The sequence below is a fragment of the Danio rerio genome, chromosome 12 (genome assembly GCF_049306965.1).
Source record: "Danio rerio strain Tuebingen ecotype United States chromosome 12, GRCz12tu, whole genome shotgun sequence".
In the NCBI taxonomy this organism is placed as follows: domain Eukaryota; kingdom Metazoa; phylum Chordata; class Actinopteri; order Cypriniformes; family Danionidae; genus Danio; species Danio rerio.
The window spans coordinates 36,343,912-36,369,893 of NC_133187.1; the positions used below are offsets into that span (position 1 = coordinate 36,343,912).

General features: G+C 37.6%; 1 protein-coding gene and 1 long non-coding RNA gene across 4 annotated transcripts in view; one reads left to right on the plus strand and one right to left on the minus strand.

Moving 5' to 3' along the window:
* Window positions 1-2,667: 2,667 nt before the first annotated feature.
* fscn2b (fascin actin-bundling protein 2b, retinal) lies at window positions 2,668-22,452 on the minus strand. The gene is given in 5 exon segments (NM_200770.2): window positions 2,668-2,873; window positions 5,769-5,936; window positions 6,028-6,149; window positions 8,397-8,553; window positions 21,633-22,452. Coding segments are annotated over 5 exon segments (1,473 nt in total).
* The window catches only part of LOC103911938 (uncharacterized), a 32,522-nt gene continuing 9,348 nt past the window's right edge, over window positions 2,809-25,982 (plus strand). The window contains exons 1-2 of one of the 3 annotated variants that reach the window (XR_012388111.1): window positions 2,809-2,892; window positions 19,128-19,246. This is a non-coding gene — a long non-coding RNA (uncharacterized lncRNA). Of the gene's footprint in view, window positions 2,893-19,127; window positions 19,247-23,484; window positions 23,585-23,841; window positions 23,944-25,982 lie in introns of those variants that run through there. The other 2 variants (XR_012388110.1, XR_012388109.1) reach the window with 2 other exon arrangements.

Here is a 25,982-nt window from a genome sequence, read left to right on the forward strand (position 1 = left end):
ACCGCCAACTTATCCAGCAAGTTTTTACGCAGTGGATACCCATCCAGCTCTGGGAAATAAAATGTAAAGTTTGTATTAATTTAAAATGTCGAAAAGAATATTGAGTGATATTTAAAAAAAAAAAAAAAACACAATAAATAAAAGGGTGCATTTCAGGACTTGGGCCCTATGGCTGGAATTGCTTATGGCCCCAAAATCAGTAAATCCGCCCCTGGCCAGACCGCACACCACACACCAGTGATGAAGCCAATTATGATATGATAGCATATTTATAATATGATGGCAATTTATGATGGCATAGCAGTTAGAATAGGATAAATGAGCTCATAAATGGGGCAAATTCTGGAGCTTTGTCAGTGAAGGGTGGGTCTTTTGAACCACCTGAACCCTCTTTGGCTATGGGCCTGTTATATTATGTTAACTTGACTTAAAACAGCTTGTGTAAAAATTAAGTTAGAACATGATTAACTTATTTTAATAAGTTACAATGAAGTAAAACCATCATATGCAGTCATGATTAATTGATCACATCAGTTTTTAAAGTGTGGTATATGAAAGCTCTTTGATGTATTGGCCATTTTTGTCAAGCTCATAAGAAGTGTTTTTGTAAGGCACATGAGACAGTTTTCATGTTTTTGGTAAATGTTTGCAACACTTCACATTATTAGATTGTGTTCAGTGTAAATAAGCTGAAGATCACAGACACTACAAACAAGCACTTTTGCAAATTTATATCTTATCATTTGCTCTAGGGTAATGTAGGCCTACTGTGTGTGCTTTTATTGCTTTAGTATAATCAGATTTTAAACACGCATGATGTTAAACCTTAAGAAACATATTTTATCATAGTGATTAGATCATTGCCACTTGACCATGAATTTTTTTTGTTCAGTTAGTGATCATTCTTTTTAACAACATTGCAGATCATTTTTGAATGTGATTTTTAGAATATTCATTCATTCATTTATTTATTTTCTTGTCGGCTTAGTCCCATTATGAATCCGGGGAATAATTAATCACAGCAGAATGAACCGTCAACTTATCCAGCACGTTTTTACGCAGCAGATGCCCTTGCAGCTGCAACCCATCTCTGGGAAACATCCACACACACTCATTCACACACACACTCATACACTTCGGACAATTTAGCCTACGCAATTCACTTGTACCGCATGTCTTCGTACTGTGGTGGAAACCAGAGCACCTGGAGGAAAACCACGCAAACGCAGGAAGAAAATGTCAATTCCACACAGAAACGCCAACTGAGCCCTAGGGTCGAACCAGCAACCCAGTAACCTTCTTGCTGTGAGGCGACAGCACTACCTACTGCGCCACTGTGTCACCAGGATATTTATTCTTTTATTAATTATTTTTGGCTTAGTCCCTTTATTAATCTAGGGTTGCCACAGTGGAATGAACCGCCAACATATCCAGCATATGTTTTAAGCAGCGGATGCCCTTCCAGCTGCAATCCATCACTGGGAAACAAACTCATTCACACACATACACCACCGACAATTTAGCTTACCCAGTCTTTTGACTGTGGGGGAAACCGGAGCTCCTGGAGGAAACTCATGCAACAGGGGGAGAACATGCAAACTCCACACAGAAATGCCAACTCACCCACTCGGGGCTCAAACCGGCAACCTTCTTGCTGTGAGGCGACAATGTTAACCACAGAGGCATCGTGTCACCCTTGATGTCTTTTATTTTACAAAATTAGTTACCATAGAATGTCTCTGTAAGATAACTGCTCTGGTTGACCACAGTGCACATCCAGTGTAGAGAATTATTGGGTTTCATATTTTTATCTTATTGACTGCAGCCAGCAGCAGTTCGTTTATGAAACAAGTCTTCATGAATAGTATTGTGTTTTCTCGGTGGGAATACAACCAGCATATAGAGATCATAGCGACAGGCACCACTTGCCTAGGATTCAATGCTTAGTTACTGGAAGCCAATTCAATTCAGAGCAGAAACATGATGCAGCTTACAGCAAATGAGATTCATTCCTCCAGAATTAAGAGACAGGATTTTATTGAAATGACTGTAAAATCTTTCCAGATGGTTTTAAAGAGATGGTTCAACCAAAAATAAAAACTCTTCCTCTCTATTCACGTTCCAAACTTGTTTGATTTTTTTTATTCTGATAAAAATTTATTTTGAGCTAGAACCTGGTAACCATTGACTTCCATGGTATTTGTTTGTCCAACTACTGATGTCAATGGTTACAGGAATTCAGCTTTCTTAAAAAATCTTAACAGAAGACGGATACTAGGGTTTGAACCCTCTTGAGGGAGAGTAAATAGTGAGCATATTTTTATTTTTGTGTGAACTATCCCTTTAAGAAAGCAAAAAAATCACAATAGGGAATACAACATGTGTAATTTTGCCACAATTATAGCATGTTATGGAATAGTGTGCGATAGTGAGCTGTTATGATAAAGGTTCAGGTCTTGTCGTGTTTGTCTTATTGGTATTCACAGGCTCCTGTTTTATAGAACTATAAACCAGAAAAAATAAATAATACATGCGTAATGCTGAATACTGATTCTAAATCAAATGCCGGTTGATGGGAAAACAGATGTCCAAACATAACACCTCAGTTTTACCAATGTATTTTCTCTCATCTGAAAATGTGGCAGTTCGTTCAGTGTCCACAAGATGTCAGTATTCCCAGAGGGAAGAGCTGTCCGCCGTCTCTCCGTCTCCTTTCAGATTCCCGCCCTGATCTCCCCGCAGGTATTTGCCGTTTTTGCCTCTAATCGCTATTCGTCCGTGCTCTAAGAACTCAAAGCTGAAATCCTCAGGCGTGTCTCCGTCTGAACACACCAAACCACTGCTGGACACATACCAGAATTTCCCGCCAGCACCTGCAGGAGCACACTAGAGGTCAGCTTCACGACATAAATGACAACATAAATAAATTAAACTGGGTAATTTCAGGTTTATAACATTACACAAATAACAAAAACTGGTTCATTTCAACTACATAGCATACATTACATAATAAAATGTCATATAGCTTTCATATATTTTATGAACATGGAAACAGAATGTTCCATCAGCACCAGCAGGAACACAGCAATGGTCAGCTCCACAACATAAATGGAGTAAATAAAAATAAATAGTCTAATAAAATGTTGGCTATATATAAGAGACCCCTTCAAGACTGTTGTTTTTTTTGGGTTTTTTTTGGGACCTTTTAAAAATAAGTCATACGCTCACCAAGAGCCCAACCAATTAATATTAATACACACACTGCAAATACTGCAATATTATAAGTGTCAATAGTCAACATTATAATAGTGTCATATTTTAAATATAGTGTTCCCATAATTTTCACAAGTTTGTTGGGAATTTTTTTTGTATTAAATTGTATTTAGCTATTGTGCCTAGTGAATGGTCTAAATCAGGGGTCACCAATCTCATTTCTGGAGGTCCGGAATTAGCTCCAACTTGCCTCAACACACCTGCCTGGGTGTTTCAAGTATACCTAGTAAGACCTTGATTAGCTTGTCCAGGTGTGTTTAATTAGAGCTAAAATCTGCAGGACACCAGACCTCCAGGAACAAGTTTGGTGATCCCTGGTCTAAATAAAAGAATAAATAAAAAAAAGAAAATACTTTTATTCAACAAGCATGCATTAAATTGTTCAGAAATGACAGTATAGACATATGTTGCAAAATAATTCATTCATTCATTCATTTTCTTTTCGGCTTAGTCCCTTTATTAATCGGGGGCCGCCACAGCAAAATGAACTTATCCAGCATATGTTCTACACAGTGGATAACCTTTCAGCCGCAACCCAACACTTGGAAAATGTTGCAAATTACTTTTAGAAATATATATTTGTGATTCATAAAAAAAACCTGGAATAAGTATAATTTTACACAAAAATATTGAGCATCAAAACTGTCTTATTTAATGATAAGGGCCAATGTTAATAATGCAGGAATAATAACTCACAGTTACTGAGCTCATATACTACAATCATATATATATTTTGATAGAAAGCCAACAGTAACTCAAATAACCTCTCATTACAACCGAGGTATGCAGAAGAGCTTCTCTGAATGCTCAACACGTCTAACCTTGAGACGGATGGCTACAGAAGCAGAAGACCACACCAGGTGCTACTCCTGTCAGCTAAAACAGGAACCTGAGGCTACAATTCGCACAGGCTCACCAAAATTGGACAATAGAAGATTGGAAAAATGTTGCCTGGTCTGATGAGTCTCGATTTCTGCTGTGACATCCAGATAGTAGGGTCAGATCTTGGTGTCAACACCATGAAAGCATGGATCTATCCTGCCTTGTATCAACGGTTCAGGCAGGTGATTGTAGTAGTGGTGGTGTAATGGTGTGTGGGATATTTTCTTGGGACACTTTGGGCCCATTAGTACTAATTGAGCATCATGTCAACACCACAGCCCACCTGAATACTGTTGCTGAACAAGTCCATCCCTTTATGACTACAGTGTACCCATCATCTTCTGATGGCTACTTCCAACAGAATAAAGCACCATGGCATAAAGCACAAATCATCTCAGACTGGTTTCTTGAACATGACAATAAGTTCACTGTACTCAAATGGCCTCCACGGTCACCAGATCTCAATCCAATAGAGCACCTTTGGGATGTGGTGAAATGGGAGATTTGCATCATAGATGTGCAGCAGACAAATCTGCAGCAACTGCGTGATGCTATCATGTCAATATGGACCAAAATCTATAAGGGAATATTTTCAGTACCTTGTTCACTCTATGAAAAGATTTTGGGGTTCCAACCCGGTAAGGCGTACCTAATAAAGTGGCCGTAGAAATGTATGTATATATGTATATATTAAAAACATTATTATTAGTTTCAAAAATAAAACTCAAATTAACATTTTAGGTGGCTCAGTGGTTAGCAATGTCACCTCACAGAAAGTAGGTTGCTGGTTTGTGTCCCGACATTTCTGTGTGGAGTTTGCATTTTCTCCCCAAGTTTGCATGGGTTTCCTCCGGGTGCTCCGGTTTCCCCCAAAGTCCAAAGACATGTAGTAGAGGTGAATTCGGTTGGCTAAATTGTCCGTAGTTTATGAGGGTTAATGAGTGTGTGTGTTGATGTTTCCCAGATATGGGTTGCAGCTGGCAACACCCATTAAAACAAGTGCTGGATAAGTTGGTGGTTCATTCCGCTGTGGTGACCCCAGATTAATAAAGGGACTAAGCTAAAAAGATTGAATGAATGAACGTATGAGTGTGAATGAGTGTATGGATGTTTCCCATTGCTGGGTTGCGACATCCGCTGCGTAAAATATATGCTTGAATAATGGGTGGTTCATTCCACAGTGGTGACCCCTGATAAATGAGAGACTAAGCCGAAGGAAAATGAACGAATGAAATTAACATTTTACTCAAATATAAAGACTTGCATGTTTATAAAATATGAAATGATGAATTCCTCTTACTTAATCATCCAATCTAACATTGGGTATATTTCATGCCTTTTCATTAAGTTTATAGTTATAAGTAAACCCAGTCTTCCCTCTTAAAAGAAAGCTAGTTTCCATCAAAGTCAATTCCAGTTGGTTAATTAATTAAAAATGACATTTCTAGCGCTGATTCCAATTAACAGAACTCATTCCCAGAAGCACTTTTTTGCCTTTAAATCAATTTCCAGCCAATAAAAGCTCATTAATTGTTTTCCAGAAATCAGCTTGAGGACTCATTACAGCGCATTCAGAATATAAATAATTGAAAATGCATCTAGAGCGAACTCACCTTTAATATGGTATGCACCATCACTGAACTGCAGTGTAAAAATGTCATAAACCGAGCGACTGGCGTCCAGCGTGTTTGAGTTTTTGTGGTGGCAAACATAGCCGTTTTCTCCCCTCAGGATCAGAATGGGCCTGTTGATCAGCTTCAGAATCAGCTGCTCATCCTCGCCTGGAGGGAAAAACAAAGCGGCATACTGTATTATTGTTTTTTTTAGACAATATTTGATTTTGTTTGAGGGTGGCTTCGACTATGTACTCACCCACAGAGTCGCTGACTGCAGAAAGCTGGCCGTTTTTCTTAGTACATACATATTTTCCATTGCTGGCCCGCAGTGCCACCCGTCGACCGAGCCACACGATGTCAAACATGGTGTTGGCACCGCTGCACACAATGGGAGATTGTACATTTAAGTGATAATAAAAACATGCACACCAGAGAACTGGAGTAAATGAAACAGCTTTACAGTTTCGCTGCAGTTGTTTGTCTGCTGTTATGTTTGCATTTACTTAAAATTATATAACAGGATTGTTGCAACTTGCTCTCATGTGGTGGCTTATATACTGCACTGTAAAATAAAATGCTGGGTTTCACACAATCAATTTGTGTTGAGACAACATGAAGGAATTAAGTCAACTTGTTATTTATTTATTTTTTTACAAATTTAAGTGAATTGAACATAAAACAATTAAATTGTCCCCCCAAAAAAACTCACAAATTATGTTGTGTCAGCTTATTGTATATACATATGAAGTCTAAATGATTAGCCCTTCTGTGATTTTTTTAAATAATATTTCCCCAATGATGTTTAACAGAGCAAGGAATTCTTCTAGAGAAAGTCATATTTGTTTTATTTTGGCTAGAATAAAAGTAGTTTTAATTTTTTTTTATATAATTTAAGGTCAAATAATGGTTTACACACACAGCAATGTTGGTTTACAAAAAAAAAAAAAAAATCAAACAAACATAATCCTGTCAATCAGGGTATCTTCAGTCTATTTAATGTCTAAAAAAAGGAAAACTAAGAAAACAGCCATTTTTCGGATTTTCTGTTGCTCACAAAAAACAACAACAACAAAAAAAACCTCGACATAATCGAATAAACAAATTTAAAATTCATAATACACATGTAGACGGTGCTAAAATGCCCTTTTTCCTCTGATTGGTCAACCATTATTACAAATTTGTCATCAAAATAAGGTCATAGTTTGCTGCCAATCGTCTTCTGCTGTGCACTTGATGCTGAGCAAAGATAGCCATTTCCGAGCAGCATCTGGTTTGCACGATTGCTTCAGAGCAAGGCCTATATAATAATAATAATAATAATAATAATAATAATAATAATAATAATAAAAATAAAAAGGGACTAAGCCAAAAAGAAAATAAATGAATTAATAATAATAACAATAATAATATTAATAAAATAATAGAAATAATAATAATAATCTGCCTATAGTTTGCCGCCAAACTTTTTGCTTCTGTGCACCTGATGCTGAGCAAAGATAACCATTTTTGAGAAGCACCTGATTTACATGATTGTTTCAGAGCTATTGTAGGCCTTAAAGGCTAATAATAATAATAATTAATATTGTATACTTTGTGTTTTTTTATTGTTTCGTTTTTTTAATCATAGTTTGCAGGACCAGAATAAGAACACTTTGGGCCCTGGGGCTATAACAAAAGGTACCATTTGTCTTTATTTTATTCCTTCCTGTAATATATATATATATAGGACTATTATTTTGAGGGTGGTGTCAGAAGCTCAGATTTGGTTGACCAATCAGAGGGAAAAGGGTGTTTTAGCACCATCTACATGTGTAAAATGAATTTTAAAGTTTTTTATTCGTTTATCTCGTTTTTTTTTCCGTTTTCTTTTTCGTTTTTTTGTGAGCAAAAGAAAAAACTGTTTTCTTAGCTTTCCTATTTTGGTTTAAAAATGGATATGGGCTGGATGGAAGATACCCTGATTCCTGTTGCACTATCACAGTTGATTTTGGTTTTATAGTAAAAAAAACAAAACAAAAAAAAAACATGTTAAATGAGAATCTGAAATATTATATAGCATATTTAAAAAAATAAAGATGATTTAGTATTCAAAAATGTTTTTTATTACCTTTTTAAATAAATTGGTCCTACACTTCATATTTTCAGATTCTTCATAGTATATGTACTAATTCCGTAATAAATTAGTAATTAATAGGTAAGTACATTTACCATAAACTGACAGATCTACCATTCGGTAGAGGTTGATATTTTAGAAATTATGGGATGTGTGTGAATTGCATCTTAGCGCCATTAGGAGTTAAGAAATGCAATCCAAATTTGTATTTTCTTGGTGGGGCAGTTAAAGGGTTATGATGAATACTAGTATCTTGAAAAATATATGGTAAAATATTATTTAATGTCATCATGGCAAAAATAAAAGAAATCAGTTATTAAAACTATTATGTTTAGCAATATTTTAAAGAAATCTTCTTTTATTTAAACAGAAATTGGTGAAAAAAATATTCAGGCGGGCTAATAATTCAGAAGGGTTAACAATGCTGACTTTAACTTTACGTAGTTTGAACAAACAGCAGGCGTAATTTTTTAAAGCGTGGAAGACCAAAAGTATCCAGAAATAAATCTTACGCTTCTGTGGCTGTTGACTGGATGCCTCCATGAGCGACGAGCGTCCAATAATTTCCTTCATTGGTTCTGAATTTGCACTTTCTCGTATCTTTATCAATTTCCATTTGAAACGTCTCCATGTCTGTCTCATCGTCCTGATTGGCTGAGACGCTCACACCTGTGGAAACACAAAACTGTTATTCCCTAATCCTTAAAAAGACGTAACAAAACATGCATATACACTGAAAAAAGTGTAGCATGCAGAGCTGTTGCGGACAATTTATTTGTGTTGAATTTAAACAAATAAATTAAGTTTAATATTCTTCAACTTAATTTGTTTGTTTAAATTGAACACAAAAAATTGTTTACAACCACTTAACGTAAAAAATTTGAGTAAATCCAAGGAATTATCTCTGAATAATTTTTTTCAGTGTATAGGTGTGAAATGCATTCATGCTTATTTATTTGTTTAGAAAACATTTATTATAAAGTTAAAAAAATCTAAACATTATTAGTTTGACATTAGAAGACTTTTTTTTCTGTCAAATTTAAAGGACAGATTCAATTTAACAAAAGCCAAATAACTTGAATAGTTATTGAAAAGTTTTACAGCCTCAGTTTATAGATATTATTGCATTCAGACTAAAAGTTTGGGATTTTTTCTGTACATTTATCAAACAATCTCTTACAGTATGTTTACCAAGGTTGTATTCCTTTGGTCAGAAATACTGTAAACATTGAAATATTGTGGAATGTTGCTACGATTTACAAAAAAAATGCTTTAATAAAAACTGTTTTTTTTAAATAATACATTTTATAAGGTTATTTTTTCCTTTGACAGAAAACCAACATTTACAGCAGTCAGTATCACAATCTATTTAACATTTTTCTAATGATGCTTAAGAAAGGTGTGCTGCTGGTAATACTTTACAATAAGGTTGTATTAGTAAATGCTAATTTAATAACCTGGAAAAAACAATGAACAATACATTTATTACAGTATTTATAGATCTTTTATTAATGTTAGTTGATCAAAATAAAGTTGTTCATCATTAGTTCATGTTATCTCACAGTGCATTAAGTAATGTTAACAAGGATGACTTTGGATTTGTTGAATTTGGCTTAAATTTGGAAGTATTCTTCTTAGCTCATGTTAGTAAATATATAAACAGTAATTGACAAAACTACACAGCAAAATCACCTGAGTAAAATTTACTTCAGAGTGTTCAGAGAGTATTTGGTCCCTCTTTAAATAAGGTCAAACAGGTTGGTAAAAAGTAGAGCTGCTGTTTGTGGAGTTGCTTAATGATCCTCTGCTGAGATTTTGAGAGATTCGATGTATTATATTTCAGCTGATTACATCTAAGAATGTGACTTTAGTCAGATGTAGTTTTATGTTTCTCTTCTGTTTCTTTTTATGTTTCTCTTCACCTGCTTTATTAATGGCAGGTGTTTATCATTAGCACTCAATCATCACCTAATTAATCCTTTCATTGTCTCATTAACTTGAGTAACTTTAACTCAATTTAGAGAGGGACCAAGTACTATCTAAACTAGGGTTGTAGCGATATCATTAATTCACATTACGATACTATACCAGCTGAAGTATTGTAATACCAAGTAATATTGCAATACTGTAATCCATGACTCAAATCTATGTAATGAAGAAAAATGTTAGAAATACTATATTTCATGTTATAATAGGCCTGCTTCTGAATTGAATTCATAATTCCCTTATTATTGAGTAAGTATTTGCACATCACTTCACCTATAATGCATTAGTTATTTTTGTAGATACTAACAAAAAATACATTTAAAAAAAGATAAATTATACTGAATGAAATTCGCTACAAAAAGAACAAATTGCGCTATATGAAGTGGTCAACAATTGTTTAAATGATTCCTGTTGCTCTTTTGGGCTTTTCATCAATTATTTTTTTTTTTTTTTGGTCTTATCAGGTAGAAATCCAAAGTATTTTAAAACTACTGAGTTGTTCTTTTAGGAGATTGTTGCCGTTGTTGTAGCTACTAAATCATTTTGACAGGAAGAGAAATTAACTGGTTCAGATGTGAATTCGAACTAGGGCGTCAAAATGTGCAATAGGCTACTTTAAAGGACATGATTTCTACAAAGTTTTGCAACTTTAACGTGCTCCTCAGACTATTTAAATAAAATGGTCTATGGTGCAGTATTTTAGTGACTTTTCCACATGCAACATGATGTATTGTATATAGACCGTTAATGACGATACTACCGTTTACAAACTACAGTGGCACCGCCAGTATGTTGGAGCCATGGTATCATGATACTACCATAGTACCGGTAAACCGTGCAATAATAATAAATGCAAAGGTTTAAAAACAGTGTCAGAGCCTTAAAGGGATTTCACCCACAAATGAAAATTCTGACATCATTTACTCACCCTTTACTTGTTACAAACCAGTTTGAGGTTGCTGTTTTTTGTTGTTGTTGTTGTTGTTCTGTACACAAAAGAAGGTTTACAGGTTTCCAACATTCTTCAAAATATCTTCTTTTGTGCTCAACAGAACAAAAAAACAAACCAACAGGTTTAGAACAAGTAAAGGGTTAGACAGACACCTCCACTAGCCACTTTGGCTGGTTGGAAATCTGATACAAAGTGTAGTTTTCTTAAAAGCAGAGTTCGACAATAAGCATGGCCCAATATTTGGCAAATGTGATCTTAGAATTGAGAAGCAGCACGACTGACAAAAATAACTGTTTGCGCGAGTAAAACAGCAAAAAAGAAGGTAAATACCAAACGAGAGGATGATCACTCGAATCACATGACCTAAGCGTGCGAGTGTTCCTCCTCTCGTTCGGTATTTACCTTCTTTTTTGCTGTTTTACTCGCGCGAACAGTTATTTTTGTCAGTCGTGCTGCTTCTCGATTCTAAGATCACATTTGCACGAATATTGGCATATTATAGTTTTGTTTTCTGTTAAAAAGCGTGCGCTCTCGTTTACTTGTGCAAAGCAACCGTGCCTAAAAAGCACAAGTGGTGCGATTTAAAATAGACTGGACAAAGAGCGATGATCGTTCACCCACAGACAGTCCTGCTGCTTTCAAGAGCTCAAGATAAAAAAATACACATTATTTTGTAAGCAGCAGCGGTTACTGCTTTCATTTTGATTATTCTTTAAACAGATTATTAACAGGCCTATATTAATCGTGTGCCCGTGAACATCCTTTCATTATCAAACACAGTTTGTTTTACCTGTTTTTTTTGGTTAACAGTTATTTTTGTTAATAGGGTTAAATTATATTTTTTACAATAACATTGCTTTAGCCTACTCCTTACGTTTATGTGTAGTTAACTGGTGATCTGGGACTTTTAGCCAGGACAGATTACTGTGCATATTTTAGATTTATGACAATAATTTTTTTTAAATGTAATGTTTTTTAAAGAAAAGTTTTGTTGAATTAAAAAGTGCACCTTTAAAGCTGTATTTTCCTTGTTTCCTTGTCATTGTGGCTTAGAAATACTAATTTGGTGTGGTCAGAGATAAATTTGGTAAATCCTTAATTTTGAGCCCTAAAAAGTCGTGTAATAAAAAGTAATTGCATTGTGACACAACCCATTTGCTCATGCACACTGAGCAAGCTAATACACAATACACAAGCTAAATGAATGAGATGGCATGTGGACATAACACAACATCTAAATCAAGTCATTTTAGCATGCCAAAGTCAAAATTATGCATATAAAAATATTTTACCAACACGAAAAGTGTGGCTAGTTAAAATGGCAAAGGGCTAGTAATGTTGAAAATCTAATAGCCACAGTGGCTGGTGATTAATAAAGTTATATATATATACTGTATATATATTTTTTTATTTTTTTATTATTATTATTTTTATTCCCAGGTTACAATATCTCTCATTTTGATTGCCAATCTTAAGCCAATTGTAACCATTTGTTTTGGTGTGATTTGGAATTTCCCCAACCAATCGCAGAGCCCAGGGGACCAGAGTGAGTGCTCCGACTTGGCCCTCCCTGTTCTTTGCTGTTAGAAATAATTAAGTTTTATAAATGTAACAATTCTTTTTCGGGCAATAATGAGCAATTCAAATCAAAATAATAATTAGAATACTATGTTTTTTTTATTTAAATGTTCAGACATAAACTGACCTAGGATGTGAAAACATTTTACAGATCATAACCGCACTATGAGAATACAAATTATAAACTTGAAACTTTATTAAAACGGCTAAATCATCCTTAAATAAAATGAACAAAAAAGTCACTATTTTTACTCAGCCCCAATACAATCACAGCTCAATACATTCATGCGTTTCTACAGACAATAAAAATTCGGCTTAACCAAGATAGCATGTGTTTGTCCTGAACTTTCCCCCAGTTGGGAATCCTGAAAGCAGACAAAGCAGCAGCATGATTAACTTCACTGCCGACAGGCATCAACCTGACTCTGAGCCCTATTCTGGCGCAACGTCTACAGCCGGCCGTGTTTATTTAAGACTCACATCTATAGTTAATGGAGCCCAAACATGTCACTCGGCTGTCTATAAACATCCTTTATTTCAATGCGAGATCACTGGTGTTTTGAAAAGAGGAGGTTTGCTCAATCAGTCACGATGACAGATCCATTCCAAATCACTGTATTATTTGTAACATTAACATTTACACAACAAGACCACTGGATGAGGTCTGAGACGTTTTTCATATCAAAGCCATTCATCTTGATTAAGCCATTGGGTTGTGTAGCATATGTAGACTGCTTGTGTATTTTGCACTTTAAATAGATATTCATGCATACTTACTGCCAAACAATAAGCATCTTATTTCTGAAGTTGCACCTGCATTACCAATCAATGCGTTGGCACTAAACCACTTAGGATTGCATGTTTTAAAATGCACAGATAAATCCTTGACATAAAAAGCTTGACCTTGGATAGGTCAGTGGCCTTGCTGCACCCCCCGCTGGGTTTCTATGCCAATTAGTGTTTGGATTGTATCACGGCATTTGTTCTAACAAAGTTTAATAAAGAATTATATTTTATCACAATTATTTACTTTTATTTATTGTTTTAAAAGGGAAAAAAGACAACAAGACAAAGTATAGTCGATCCAAATTTAATTTTGTATTTGTGTAAACAAGTATTTGATTTGAGTTTTTAAATGCTATAGACCATTTTGAGGGATGTAAACAAAAACAATGGTCCCAACGTATTTCCTGTTTTACATTTTTAATTTCTACAGCTTTTGAGAATCCAAAACGAGCCACATATTAATAAATGACGTTATGATTGCTGTTTTAACATTAGGTTATAATTGAATTGCCTCTTGTTAGTTATGAAATAGTTTGTTCATGGGCCAATGACATGACCACATTAATGTCTATACAGCGGGGAAATTAAGTATTGAACACGTCATGTTTTTTTTTTTCTGGGAAAATATTTCTAAAGGAGCTGTTGACATGGAATTGAACCAGATTTTTGGTAAAAACCCAAACAATACAAACATAAAAAATAAAAACAAGTCTGAAAAATCAGTTGTGTGTAAAAACAATGAAATAACACAAGAAGAAAGCACTGAACTATAAAACGTATTCAATACTTTATATAAAAGGCTTTTTTTGGTGACGGCAGCTTAAAGACGCCTCTCATATGGAGAATGAAGACACATGCATTGCTCAGGTGTGAGTTTTTCACAGACTTCAGGAGTGTAAAAATCCTGATAGTTCTGTGGATCTCCACGGCGAATGAAGCTCTGCACAAGACTTTTGGCCAGCGGAGAAATTAAAATGGTCGTGCCCAACTGAGTCTGGTTCTCAAGGTTTTTTTTCTTCACTCCCATCAGGTGAAGTTTTTTTTCCCTCTCCGCTGTCGCCACTGCCTCGCATGGTTCAGGATTGGTGGAGCTGCGCATCGATGAATTTGCTCTTCAGTGTTTGAACTCTCAGTAATGATTAAATCACACTGAACTGAGCTAAACTGAACTGAACTGAACTTAAGCACTAAAACCTGGACCACACTGTTCCAGTTACTATGACCATTTATGTGAAGCTGCTTTGACACAATCTACATTGTAAAAGCGCTATACAAATAAAGCTGAATTGAATTGTATCTCGTCTATCAAATTTGGGCCATTCTACTGCTTGATTTTCTTTCTCTGAAAGCATTTGAAAGTTTTCTTGCCTGTCTTTTGGATCGTTGTCTTGCTAACATGTCCACCCTGGTTTCATCTTTATCATCCTGCTAATGTCGATGGTGGACTGAAGCAGTTAATTTTAATTTACAATGAGGAAGGGCAGAGGGTTGCTGAAAAACTACTGAGAGATTTCAGCTGCTGTCTGGGCTTTCACTGCCTTTCTACACCTCCCTTTCTTCATGTGTTCAATACTGTTTTCCTGCGTCATTTAATTTTATTACACATAACTTAATTTGTAAGTAATTAGATTTGTTTTCATTGCATTTATTGATTTCTTTGGTTGTTACCAACATCTGGTGAAAATTTCAAATCAACAACACTTTTAGAAAATTGTTTTTTTTTTTTAAATGGTGACGCGTTCAATACTTATTTTCCCTGCTGTATCTGGCTCCAAAATGGTGAAAATGTAAAATGAACATTAAGCAAATGCGATGAAAACTCTGTTTTGGTGAGTTTATAGAAAGGTGAACCATACTAGTTACTAAGTAACTTTTGAAATCAATGTATGAGAATGTGATATGGTTTAGCACGATAATCAGATTGGAAAGACTGTGTTGTAATTATATTAATATGTAATCTCATGCAGGGCTGAGCTATATGATCTTTTTGCTTGAGCATCTCTTGATAAGTGTTTTTATTGTCTGCGGTAAATTATCTACATGAAGTGCTGCAAGTACTCTTAAACATGCGTGTGTGAAAATACAACATGTGCCAAACAAAGTTTGAAATAAGACTAATTTAAAAATCTGTTGTTCAACAAAAGAGAAGTGTTTCAAAAGAGAAGTTACCTGCTTCTTGTTATGCAAATATGTTTTATAAACGACCAAAAATATTTATGGCTTGTAAATTTTCAACAGCCACTGGCATGCGAGACAAAATAGCTTTATGGTCGGGCTGAACCCATATATTTTCTATATTTACACACTACTAACGTTTATTAAATAAATGTATCAATTAAATTTGCATGTAATTAATTTAAAGAGATTGTTCAAAAGCTTTATGTAGAAGCTCAAATTTTTTTGGAACAACTAGAGCGGGAGTCAACTAGCCCTATAAAAGAACACAAATATATTAAAATATATATGAATTAAGTATTTTAATAATTAAAGTGTAGTATATTTGAGCTTTTTTTTTTTTTACATGGCTCAACCAAATTTGTAAGTTCTTTTAAAGCACAAATTTAGTTATGAGTAAACCCAAAGAATCTGCTCCAGAAATCTGCAAATTTTTAGTAAATATCACGGTTTATTTTTTATTTATTTATTTTTAAATTTCTTTCCCCATTTCAGACAGTATATTAGATTTTAGAAAACATTTATAATATTAACATTTATAATAATGACAGTAAACATGTCAGGCTACATAATTAAAATAAACCGTTCACTTCTACTGTCTTCATTAGCTTTAAAATCACAGATTTCCTTACAATACAATAAAAAAACACTTTAAAAAACCTTTACACATACCCTAGAAACAGTATAACAAAATTTTTATTTGTGGTTTTAATACCCTGACTTTTCCAATCCGTGTAAAACCTTGAATCGAGTCTATTTATTTACTCATGTAAATGTGTATTTATTCAGTTTTTATACTAATTTCAGTAATATTACTGGACAATATGCTAATGCTTTTGTGATTTATATTAAATATATTACATATTAGATTTTGCATCTTAAACCTTAAAATAAAAGTTAAAAGGTAATTTTTTTAATTTTATGTGTTAAGTTTTTATTCACTATACTTTCAAAATCTTTATATATCTGCAGATTTTGTACAAGAAATAGCCAAAAATAACCACAGATTCTGTCTGGCCCTTTTTACGAGTGTTCAGAGTTTTGTCTAGCAGTGCATGATCTCGAGCAAAACCGACAGCATCGTGCAAAATGCGTCAAACAGATTGCAGTGGATAAGGCTCAAAGTGGATGTAGCTATCCGAAAATATCCCTTGATCATTTTCTTAATCCTCTAACAGGCCAGATCCTGCACCTTACCCCCTTCTCAGGCCTTCCTGCCCCTCCCTTTTCCATGCTGTAACCCCTCCTAATTCTCAGCATGCAAAGATTCACAAAGCTGCACCGTAGGGTCCAGTAAGCAGCTTTTTTGAGCAGCGTATGTACAATCCTCCAGCTTCGAGGAAAACCAGTCGGGAACCTGAAGTAATACCATTGTTTCGGCGGGACTGCAGGGTGCCAGAGACATGCTGGGAAAGAAACCAGGCCTATCAGCAGAATCTGTGGCCATCGATCACTCCACCGTGGAATGCTTTTTTAGCCATATGATTTAGGCTACTTGCGTTTCTCCCACCGCCTGTCGCTTTCCCTCACACGCCATGGACATTCTTACAAATCATCTTGGCCTATCAATAGACACTTTCTGGTCCTGCATGGGAATTTAATCAAATAATCCGATTCCTAAGTGATACAAACATGTGGTATGCAGGATTAAGACATTAATGAGAACGCACAGCACTGCTTTCGGTGGTCACCAAAAAAACATTTGGTCATCAAGACCAAATCAAAGAAATAGCTTCAGATGTTTCTCTTTCTCCGATCAGACATCACTCTGCGGCAGCGGTTTTCATTTCTGCGGCCCGTTACACTTTATTTTCCAATTTCACGTCTGACTCTGCTTTAGTTTTGCACCAAAGATAGAAGAAGAGAGGCCAGCTGGGGCAGGACACTCTATCTCCTCTGTTGATCATTCCTCATCCACGGCATTGTGATTACTGAGCTCAATCGTGAACTCCTGCGAATGACCTCACTCCCATCACAGAATGCTCCCTCTCAATTTACCAACCCATTTCTGTGGAATGTAACAGTACCCAGAGACAGGGAGAGGGCCTTCTCAAAACTGGGGCAAGCAGATCACTGTATGCGTACTATGTCAAATACCTATCGGGGAACACAAAGGTGCATGGGAGAAAACAAGGTGGCTGCAGAATGCATATGCTTTTGGTTGAGCATGCATGAAAATTACAGTTTAAATGAAATGACTGAGGCTACAATTAAAAAAGTGCTGACGTCAGTGAATCAGGTCTGACATAAAAGCATTTTCACTAATGATTCCATGTTTTTTGGACTTGTTATATCAATAGCCACTTTATTAGGTACACCTTACCAGTACCAGGTTGGACCCCCTTTTGCCTTCAGAACTGCCTTAATCCTTCATGGCATAGATTTATCAAGGTACAACAAATATTCCTCAGAGATTTTAGGCCATATTGACATGACAGCATCACGCAGTTGCTGCAGATTTGAGGGCTGCAAATTCATGATGTAAATCTTTCGTTCCACCACGTCCCAAAGGTGCTCTATTGGATTGAGATCTGGTGACTGTGGAGGCCATTTGAGTACAGTGAACTCATTGTCATGTTCAAGAAACCAGTCTGAGATGATTCGCGCTTTATGACATGGCGTGTTATCCTGCTGGAAGTAAAAATCAGAAGATGGGTACACTGTGGCCATAAAGGGATCGATATGATCAGCAACAATACTCAGGTAGGCTGTGGCGTAGACACAATGCTCAATTGATACTAATTGGCCCAAAGTGTGCAAAGAAAATATCCCCCACATCTTTACACCACTACCACCAGTCTGAAACGTTGATACAAGGCAGGATGGATCCATGCTTTCATGTTGTTGATGCCAAATTCTAACCCTACCATTCGTATGTCGCAGCAGAATTTCAGATTCATCACACCAGGCAACGTTTTTCCAATCTTCTAGTGTCCAATTTTGGTGAGCCTGTGCGAAGTGTAGCCTCAGATTTCTGTTCTTAGCTGACAGGAGTGGCACCCGATGTGTCTTCTGCTGCTGTAGCCCATCTGTCTCAAGGTTCAACATGTTGTGCATTTAAAGATGCTCTTCTGCATACCTCAGTTGTAACGTTATTATTTAAGTTACTTAGTTATTTAGTTGCCTTTCTTTCAGCTTGAACCAGTCTGGCCATTCTCCTCTGATCTCTGGCATCAACAAGGCATTTGCACCCACAGAACTGCCGCTCACTGGATATTTTCTCTTTTTCTGACCATTCTCTGTAAACCTTAAAGATGGTTGTGCCCAAAAATCCCAGTAGATCAGCAGTTTCTAAAATACTCAGACCAGCCCGTCTGGCACCAACAAACATGACACATTCAAAGTCACTTAAATCACCTTACTTCCCTATTTTGTAGCCGATCGTCTTGACCATGTCTACATGCCCAAATACATTTAGTTGCTGCCATGTGCAGTAATGAGCAGTTGGACAGGTGTACCTTATGATGTAAGTGTATATAGGTATTTCTAGAAATCTGAACTTAAATCTCTGAATTAGGTGAGATCTTATTATGTTTTCGGCAAATGAACTCTTCAATGCACACTAAAAACATGATTTATGACAATGAATAAAAACAGCATTATCTGTTTTTTGCAAAAGTCAAATGTACCAAGTCAGTCACTCTAAGATGAATTTTTAATGGTAAAGTGATACCACAATTCCACTGTCTCTCGTTTTATTAGCCTCTTGCTTGCTTGTCTTTCTTTCTTTCTCTCTTGTCTTTCTTTCTCATTATCTTTTCCTTAGGGCTCGTCTCATTTTCACCTTCCGGGCCGGATTAGAATGCTCCGGGGAACATTGTGGAGGTGATGAAGAACATGGTAACAGATCCACCCGTCTGAGTGCATGCCATCTTTCCGACTCAAGTATGTGTGCAACACAACATGCTACCACGAAAAAATACACCACAACCAAAAGCAAACCAATAAAACGTCATATCTCAGCCAATAATAGAGATATTTCCGAGGGGGGAAAAAAACTGACACTAGTCATTATTGATTAAAAAGATCATCTGTGAGTTTGTGTTGCATCCCAGGGCGAGAGGCCCGGGGCTTAATGAACGTCAGACCTGCAGAGCTGATTGGCAGTCCTGTCTGAAGTCATCTCTAGTTCCCTTCATCATGTGGAGTCTCTCTAAAAGAAATGAACTGCTTCATCCATTAGCAGAATCACTTTACCTAATTGCTTTTTGCACAGAATGAATGTGCAATAGATGGGGAGAGATGCTTCTCGTTCATTAAGAACAAATGTTCCATCTGGCCTCTGTCATTTTCCCTGTCTTTTTTCACCCATAATGAAATGTCTAGGTTTCGTTTTTTGCCAATATGTTGATACGACCATTTGAAGAAAGAGACAAACACCATATAGGGCTCAATAAGAGTCATAATGTGTGACGAACTCAAACTTCTCACGCCTTAAATTTGATTACAATCCAAAGCTTTCGTCTATGGCTTCGGCTGCTACAGTTTAGCTGAGGATTTGTAATAGCTGTCTTTCAGCTGTTTAACTGCTAAAATTAAATCATGTGCATTCGATTGGTTCCTGGCACACATGCTTTTCTACCACAAACTCACTTTTCACTGTGTTTAATGGCTCGATCCCATGGGTAAACTAAACTCACAATACGACACCATGTCCTCCTCAGGGAACTCCCGGTAAAAGTCTTTGATTTATCATCTTGTAACAGTGACAATGACCAAAAAGTCATAACGTCCAAATGTCCACACCCATAATGCATTATGCCTCTTTTCATTGTGATTTTTTGCCTGATCTTTCTTCCTTCTGTCTGTCTTGTTTTCTTTTCTGCTGTATACTTTCACACTCTATTGTCTCTTTTCCCCCTATTGGTTTTTTTTTGCCTGTCAGGCCAGAACACAACTGCTCCCAAAGGACTCTCTGATTTGCGTCCCCATTGTGGCCCAGTGCATTGCATAGTCCCCAGATAAAGAAATGCGGCGGAAGGCTTGTGTTTCTGAAAGCAGACTCCACCATCATTGAAATGCCCCTGTCCACTCAATTATTTATCACACCTCGCCACTAGTGTGTGCATGCGTGCGCACATGTGCATACTTTATATCAGAGCATCTTCTTTCTGTTTTGTTACATAAAAGCATTGCCTAAAAGTGTATCACTTTGGAAATATGTGTGCAAGCATGTGTGCATCTGTGGGAATGGGAACAAGTGTAAGGCCGAGAGAGAGAGAGAGAGAGAGAGAGAGATGGATGAATGTACTGAAGGGGACTGGATCTGTTACTGACCCAGCTTCCTATGGTGGATATTCAAAGCCATTCAGTTTCTCCAGTAATTTATCTATTGCAGGTGGCTCAAAATGCTTACCAAGAGCTCCGTGCTGGAGATAATGGATAATGTTACAGCATGCAAGATTTACATTACAGAACTTAGTTGCTCAGTCAAGACAGGAAACTACAATTATGCAGCTTGTTTGTTAGAAGAGCACCAAGCCAGCGAATAAAAATCGTCTATGTCTGGCAGATTAATTTTGGCCTACTCAGCTGAAAAGACAGCTGCCGTATATTATTTCAGTGAGGTCATGCTCATGGGCGTGACTTAGTGTTCACCTGCTCCCCATGCTAGTTTCCATAGATTTGACTATGTGTGCATAGTTTGCCATGCAGCTGCAATTTTGCATGCACATTATTTTCATGCATTGGTATGCTTGCATCTAAAACTCTAATGGGGAGTAAGATTGATGGCACAACAGTGCAAATGCATGCTCAGACTACCAAAGTCAAGTTGTTTATCATATTATTCCTTACACTTTCACTGAATTTCTACTTTAAAACTGGCATGTACGTGCTTGCACTCAATAATACAGATTTTTATATCTGGTTGCCCAATAGGTATTAGAGGTACTTAATAGTTGTAATGAGGACACACATCTGTTACACAAGATACCTCAGGAGATAGGAACAAATCTATTAATAGCTGAATCTTCTTAGAGGAATAGTGCCCTTAAAAGTTCCCCATTATTAAGCATTCACTATATTTAGTCATTCCCTAATGACTTGCTTCTTCAGTTTCTTCTTTTCCACACAATGAAAGTCAATATGCACATACACAGCTGCAGAACCCGAAAAGTTTCATCATAAAGACAAATAATAACATGAGGGTGAGTAATTTTTCATTTTTGGGAGAAATATACTTCAGTGCTTTTATAAAGATTGCATCCCCCACATTTTACAGCAGAAAAGTGAGGATATCAGAAGCACGTGGTACACCAGCACAACTTACCCTGTCGAATGGAGACAAATCTGTTGTTGGCGGCCTGAAACACCACTTGCGGATGGCTTTCCTCAAGATCAAACAGCTCATCTTTGCCAGGTTTGGAGCATCGTCCAGAGCGCAGAGTTCCAGTGGGCCCCATGGGGGTCAAGTACTTCCCCTCACAGTCCTTGAAGGCCAATTTGCCTGATTTCAGTTCCAAGGTGTAGCCTGTGCCACGTCCATTTTCAGAGGACAGTTTCCCATCATTGCTAAGGAAGCGGCTGTCACTGGTCTTAAGACAATATTTGCCGTCCATGTACACAAGAGTTAGAAGTGCATCAACACCCCATGGGATGTTGCAGTCTACAGCAATCTCTCCCTCTGGCGATGCCAAGTGGGCATATCGTTTGCGGGCCACACTAAGCAGATTAGCTTGTGGGTGTAGGGCTAGATGCATGGCCCATAGTTCTGCCTCACCGATGGTCTGAGCAAAGCACGACAAGTAGTCTTCTGAACCTCCGAAAAAGCGCAAATATGGCTCAGACTGCAGGGCCCAGCGGCCATCTGACTGTGCCACAATCAAAAAGCGGCAGTCATTCTCTTTAGTCTCAGCCTCACAGCTTACCTTGCCATCTTTGTCAGAGGCCAGATAGCGCCCTAGGTGACTACGAAGGTAAACCACCTGACCATCCTGATCGTCTTGCTCTAGAGTCCAGATCTGCTTCTTCTTGAGGCTTGGAGCTGAAGCGTTCACCTTGAAGCCGAAGGCCTCCGCCGTTAGGTAGCGATTCTCATGATTAATAAGCCCGAATTGAAGCTTAAGGGCTTTGCTGCCATTGGAGGGCATCCTGGCTTACAACCCACAAGCCAGAGAGTGTTGAAGTCCAGAGAAAAAGCTGAACAGCCAGCAGACTTGCAAAGCTTGTTCCTCTATGCCACTTGATTAATTGGACAAGTAAATTAAAGTCTACTTCACTAGACTCCTTAGTGTTTCTTTTCAGAAATGGGCCTTAACTGCATCTACGTTCCTCTTTTAGTTTTGTTCCTGGTCCTTGGCCTTTCCGCTCAGTAAAAACAACGTCTTGCTCCCTGGAGAGTTTGCAGAGGCTCTGGAGATTTTTTCCCTGTGTTTCCTAATCAGATCAGATTATAATCAGGAGGACTCAACACCTCAATCCAGAGAGCCGCTGACGTCACCCTGATCCCAATGGTTAGTTTTCCTCTGTGCCTCTTTCACCCGCTTTCTCTGCCTCATTCCCTTTCCTTCTCAATTTACCTGCGTTTTTCTGTCTCTTGTCCTCTCCAGTGGCTGCCTTGGGGATTGTGGGATTACTGATCTCTTAAAGAGATGCTGCTCAAGACTGAGTCACACTGTTGTACTTCTTCTTGAAGCCTTACTCATCTCAGTCCTTCAGTATGACATCTGATTAGTTTGTCTCCTCCTCGTCCTCTTCTAAGTTTACTTCAGTCACATCCTCAGAACTTGTGTATCCCTTAAACAGACACCTTGTTTTACTCCGAGATCACAAGGTACCCACTAAGATGCCAGGTCAGCATGTGCCATATTAATGTTCCTTGAAGTACAGTGCAGCCTTTTGAGTGTACTTTGACACCTTTTCGACTTTCCTTTCACCTGTTGTTCTATCCTCTTATGTTTCTTTTTATGGTTATTTTCTCCTGTCTCGATATATATTGGATGTATTCTTACACTAGAGACCCTTTACAGAGTCCCAGTAATCCACCCGTTGTATAGTGCTCCTGCCTTTGTCCTTCTCCCCAGTCTCTAACTCTTTGCTGATGGCGCTTTGACACAAAGCTGGGTAACCAGAGCCCTCCCCCAGCACCAGTGGTAGTGGCCTGAGAGGGGGATCAGCTTTCCAGTGCACACTCAGGATACAGTTACACGACTTCTCTGATTCCGAGCTCGATGGGTCATCTTTATTACAGCAATGTACGCATGGGTGTGAGTGCACTTGGAGGTAGCAAACAGATGCTTATTCAAAGATGCATGACATGTAGCTACTGAAGACCAATTTACTGTGACTGTACACATCTCTCTTCCTCATTGCCAGTCACATAAGTTGTTTGCTTGGAATTTGATTTGCTGTTTTGCCTCATGTTTGTGTAATGCTACACATATTGTCGATCTATTTCAAATCCCAAGCATGTTTGTTTGAAAAACAGCCTCCTCCACAGGCCCCTAATCTGCCTTTCAATGATCCAACTCTTTTATTAGACCAATCTAATCCACAGCAGCCCCAAACCCCTCCTCCTCTCCTTGGGCGCGTCTTGGACACAGAACCTTCCATCTGTCGGGGACTGACCGCGTGTGGGACGGGTAAGCCTGAACCACACTCACATACTGAATACACACTCCTCTAAGCACGGGAACAATAACACGTTCGTTAACGTTCGTTATTGGCTTTGGCAGATCTATACTTTGTTTACATTTGTTAAGGATCCTCTAAGGAGATATGTTAACCTTAGACATGCACTGTGGCCCTTACATTTACACTTATGCTGAACTGAATTGAACTTTAACTCTGAAAACTGGACTGACACAGTTTCAATTTACTAGAACGTCTATGTTAAGCTGCTTTGACACAATCTACATTGTGAAAGCGCAATAGAAATAAAGATTAACTGAATTATGTTTTTGTCAAATACTTTGGTAATAAAACAATGTGCACATGTTATGTTTTGGATGCTACTCTGAGTAGCTTTGGATATCGCAGCAAAATCCAGACATGAAAATCACTGTATCTCAGTATAGCTGATCTTGTAATTGTGGAATAATGCCTTTGAGGAAAGTCAAAGTAAAGACAATGTAAAGTCAAACGTAACCAGTGGTTGAAAGAGTACTAGAAATTATTCATTCATTCATTTCCTTTTCGGCTAAGCCCCTTTATTAATCTGGGGTCGGAGACAGCAGAATAAACCGCCAACTTATCCAGCACATGTTTTACGCAGCGGATGCCCTTCCAGCTGCAACTAATCACTGGGAAACATCCATAAACACTCATTCACACACATACTCTATGGACAATTTTTAGCTTACTCAATTCATATAGCACATGTCTTCGGACTGTGGAGGAAACCAGAGCACCTGGAGGAAACCCACACAATTACAGAGAGAGCATGCAAACTCCACACAGAAATGCCAACTGACCCAGCCGAGGCACGAACCAGCGACCTTCTTGCTGTGAGGCGATTGTGCTATTCACTGCGCCACCGTGGCGCCCACAGGAAAATCATACAAAAAATAACTAAAAAAAGTTTGAGTTGCCAAATAGCAGTAGAAAAAAGTAGCCATTTTAAAAGTACTCAAGAGTAGTGATTAGTGAGTATCATGCTGTAAAAAGCTGATACATTTACATGTAATTTGTGCATGTGTGTAAAGAACAACGTTATTTTGATGTCCAATAACAACATCAAGTGACATTGATACTTGCTTGATTTTAGGTTGTGTTTGAAAGTGACCAAATTTAAAACGTTGAGCCAACATCCTTAACCAACGTCATATTAATGTCAAATACTGACATTTATACATCAGGTTTTGCAACCGAAATCCAACCTCTGATAGACGTCATAGTGGTAACGTCCACACAACGTCAAGAAGTAACACTATTAGACGTTAATATTTGGTTGATTTTAGGTTGGACATTGACGTCGGCCTGGCTTTGGGTTCTGATGTCAACTCGATTGTCATTTCTAAACAAAATGCAACGTCCCCACGACATTGAGTACATCGTCAATCTGACGTCATGTTGACAACCGTCATCTTCTCATCAGTTACATGCATTTAAATAGTCTCTGGTTCAATGCAAGTAAAGATTTCAGATATCTCCTTGGACACTTTTAACCCTTTGATGCACTACATGGGTCCAAAGTGACCAGTCTAAGGGTGCTTTCACACCTGTGAATCGATTCAGTTGTTCCGAAACAGAGATTACAATTGTTACATTGTTGCTCTTTGCTCTTGGAGCGGTTCGCTTTCACACTGCAAAGTTTCTAAACGGACCAAAAGAGCTAAAACAAGTCACGTGTGAGTAAACTCTCCTTACATTGGTCAGTGTCAGGGTTTATTTTGCAGCGTCGTGCTCAGCTGTCAGGAGAGGTGGTGGTTTGGTGGTGATTGACAGGGTGCGCGCGCGCGACATGTCTGAGGAGAGACGCGGTGGGGAGGGGTGAGAAGTGTGCGCGACTATGCCTATTTGAGGGAGGGAGACGCAAGATTACCGGGAGATCATCACTCGTTTGCGGGCATTCGGAGACTCGCGAAACTTCCCGCCCTACTCATAACTCTCTCTTCATATAGCCATAAGCCTATTACATATGCATAAAACACTGTGATATAACCACGCTCGGATCGGATCG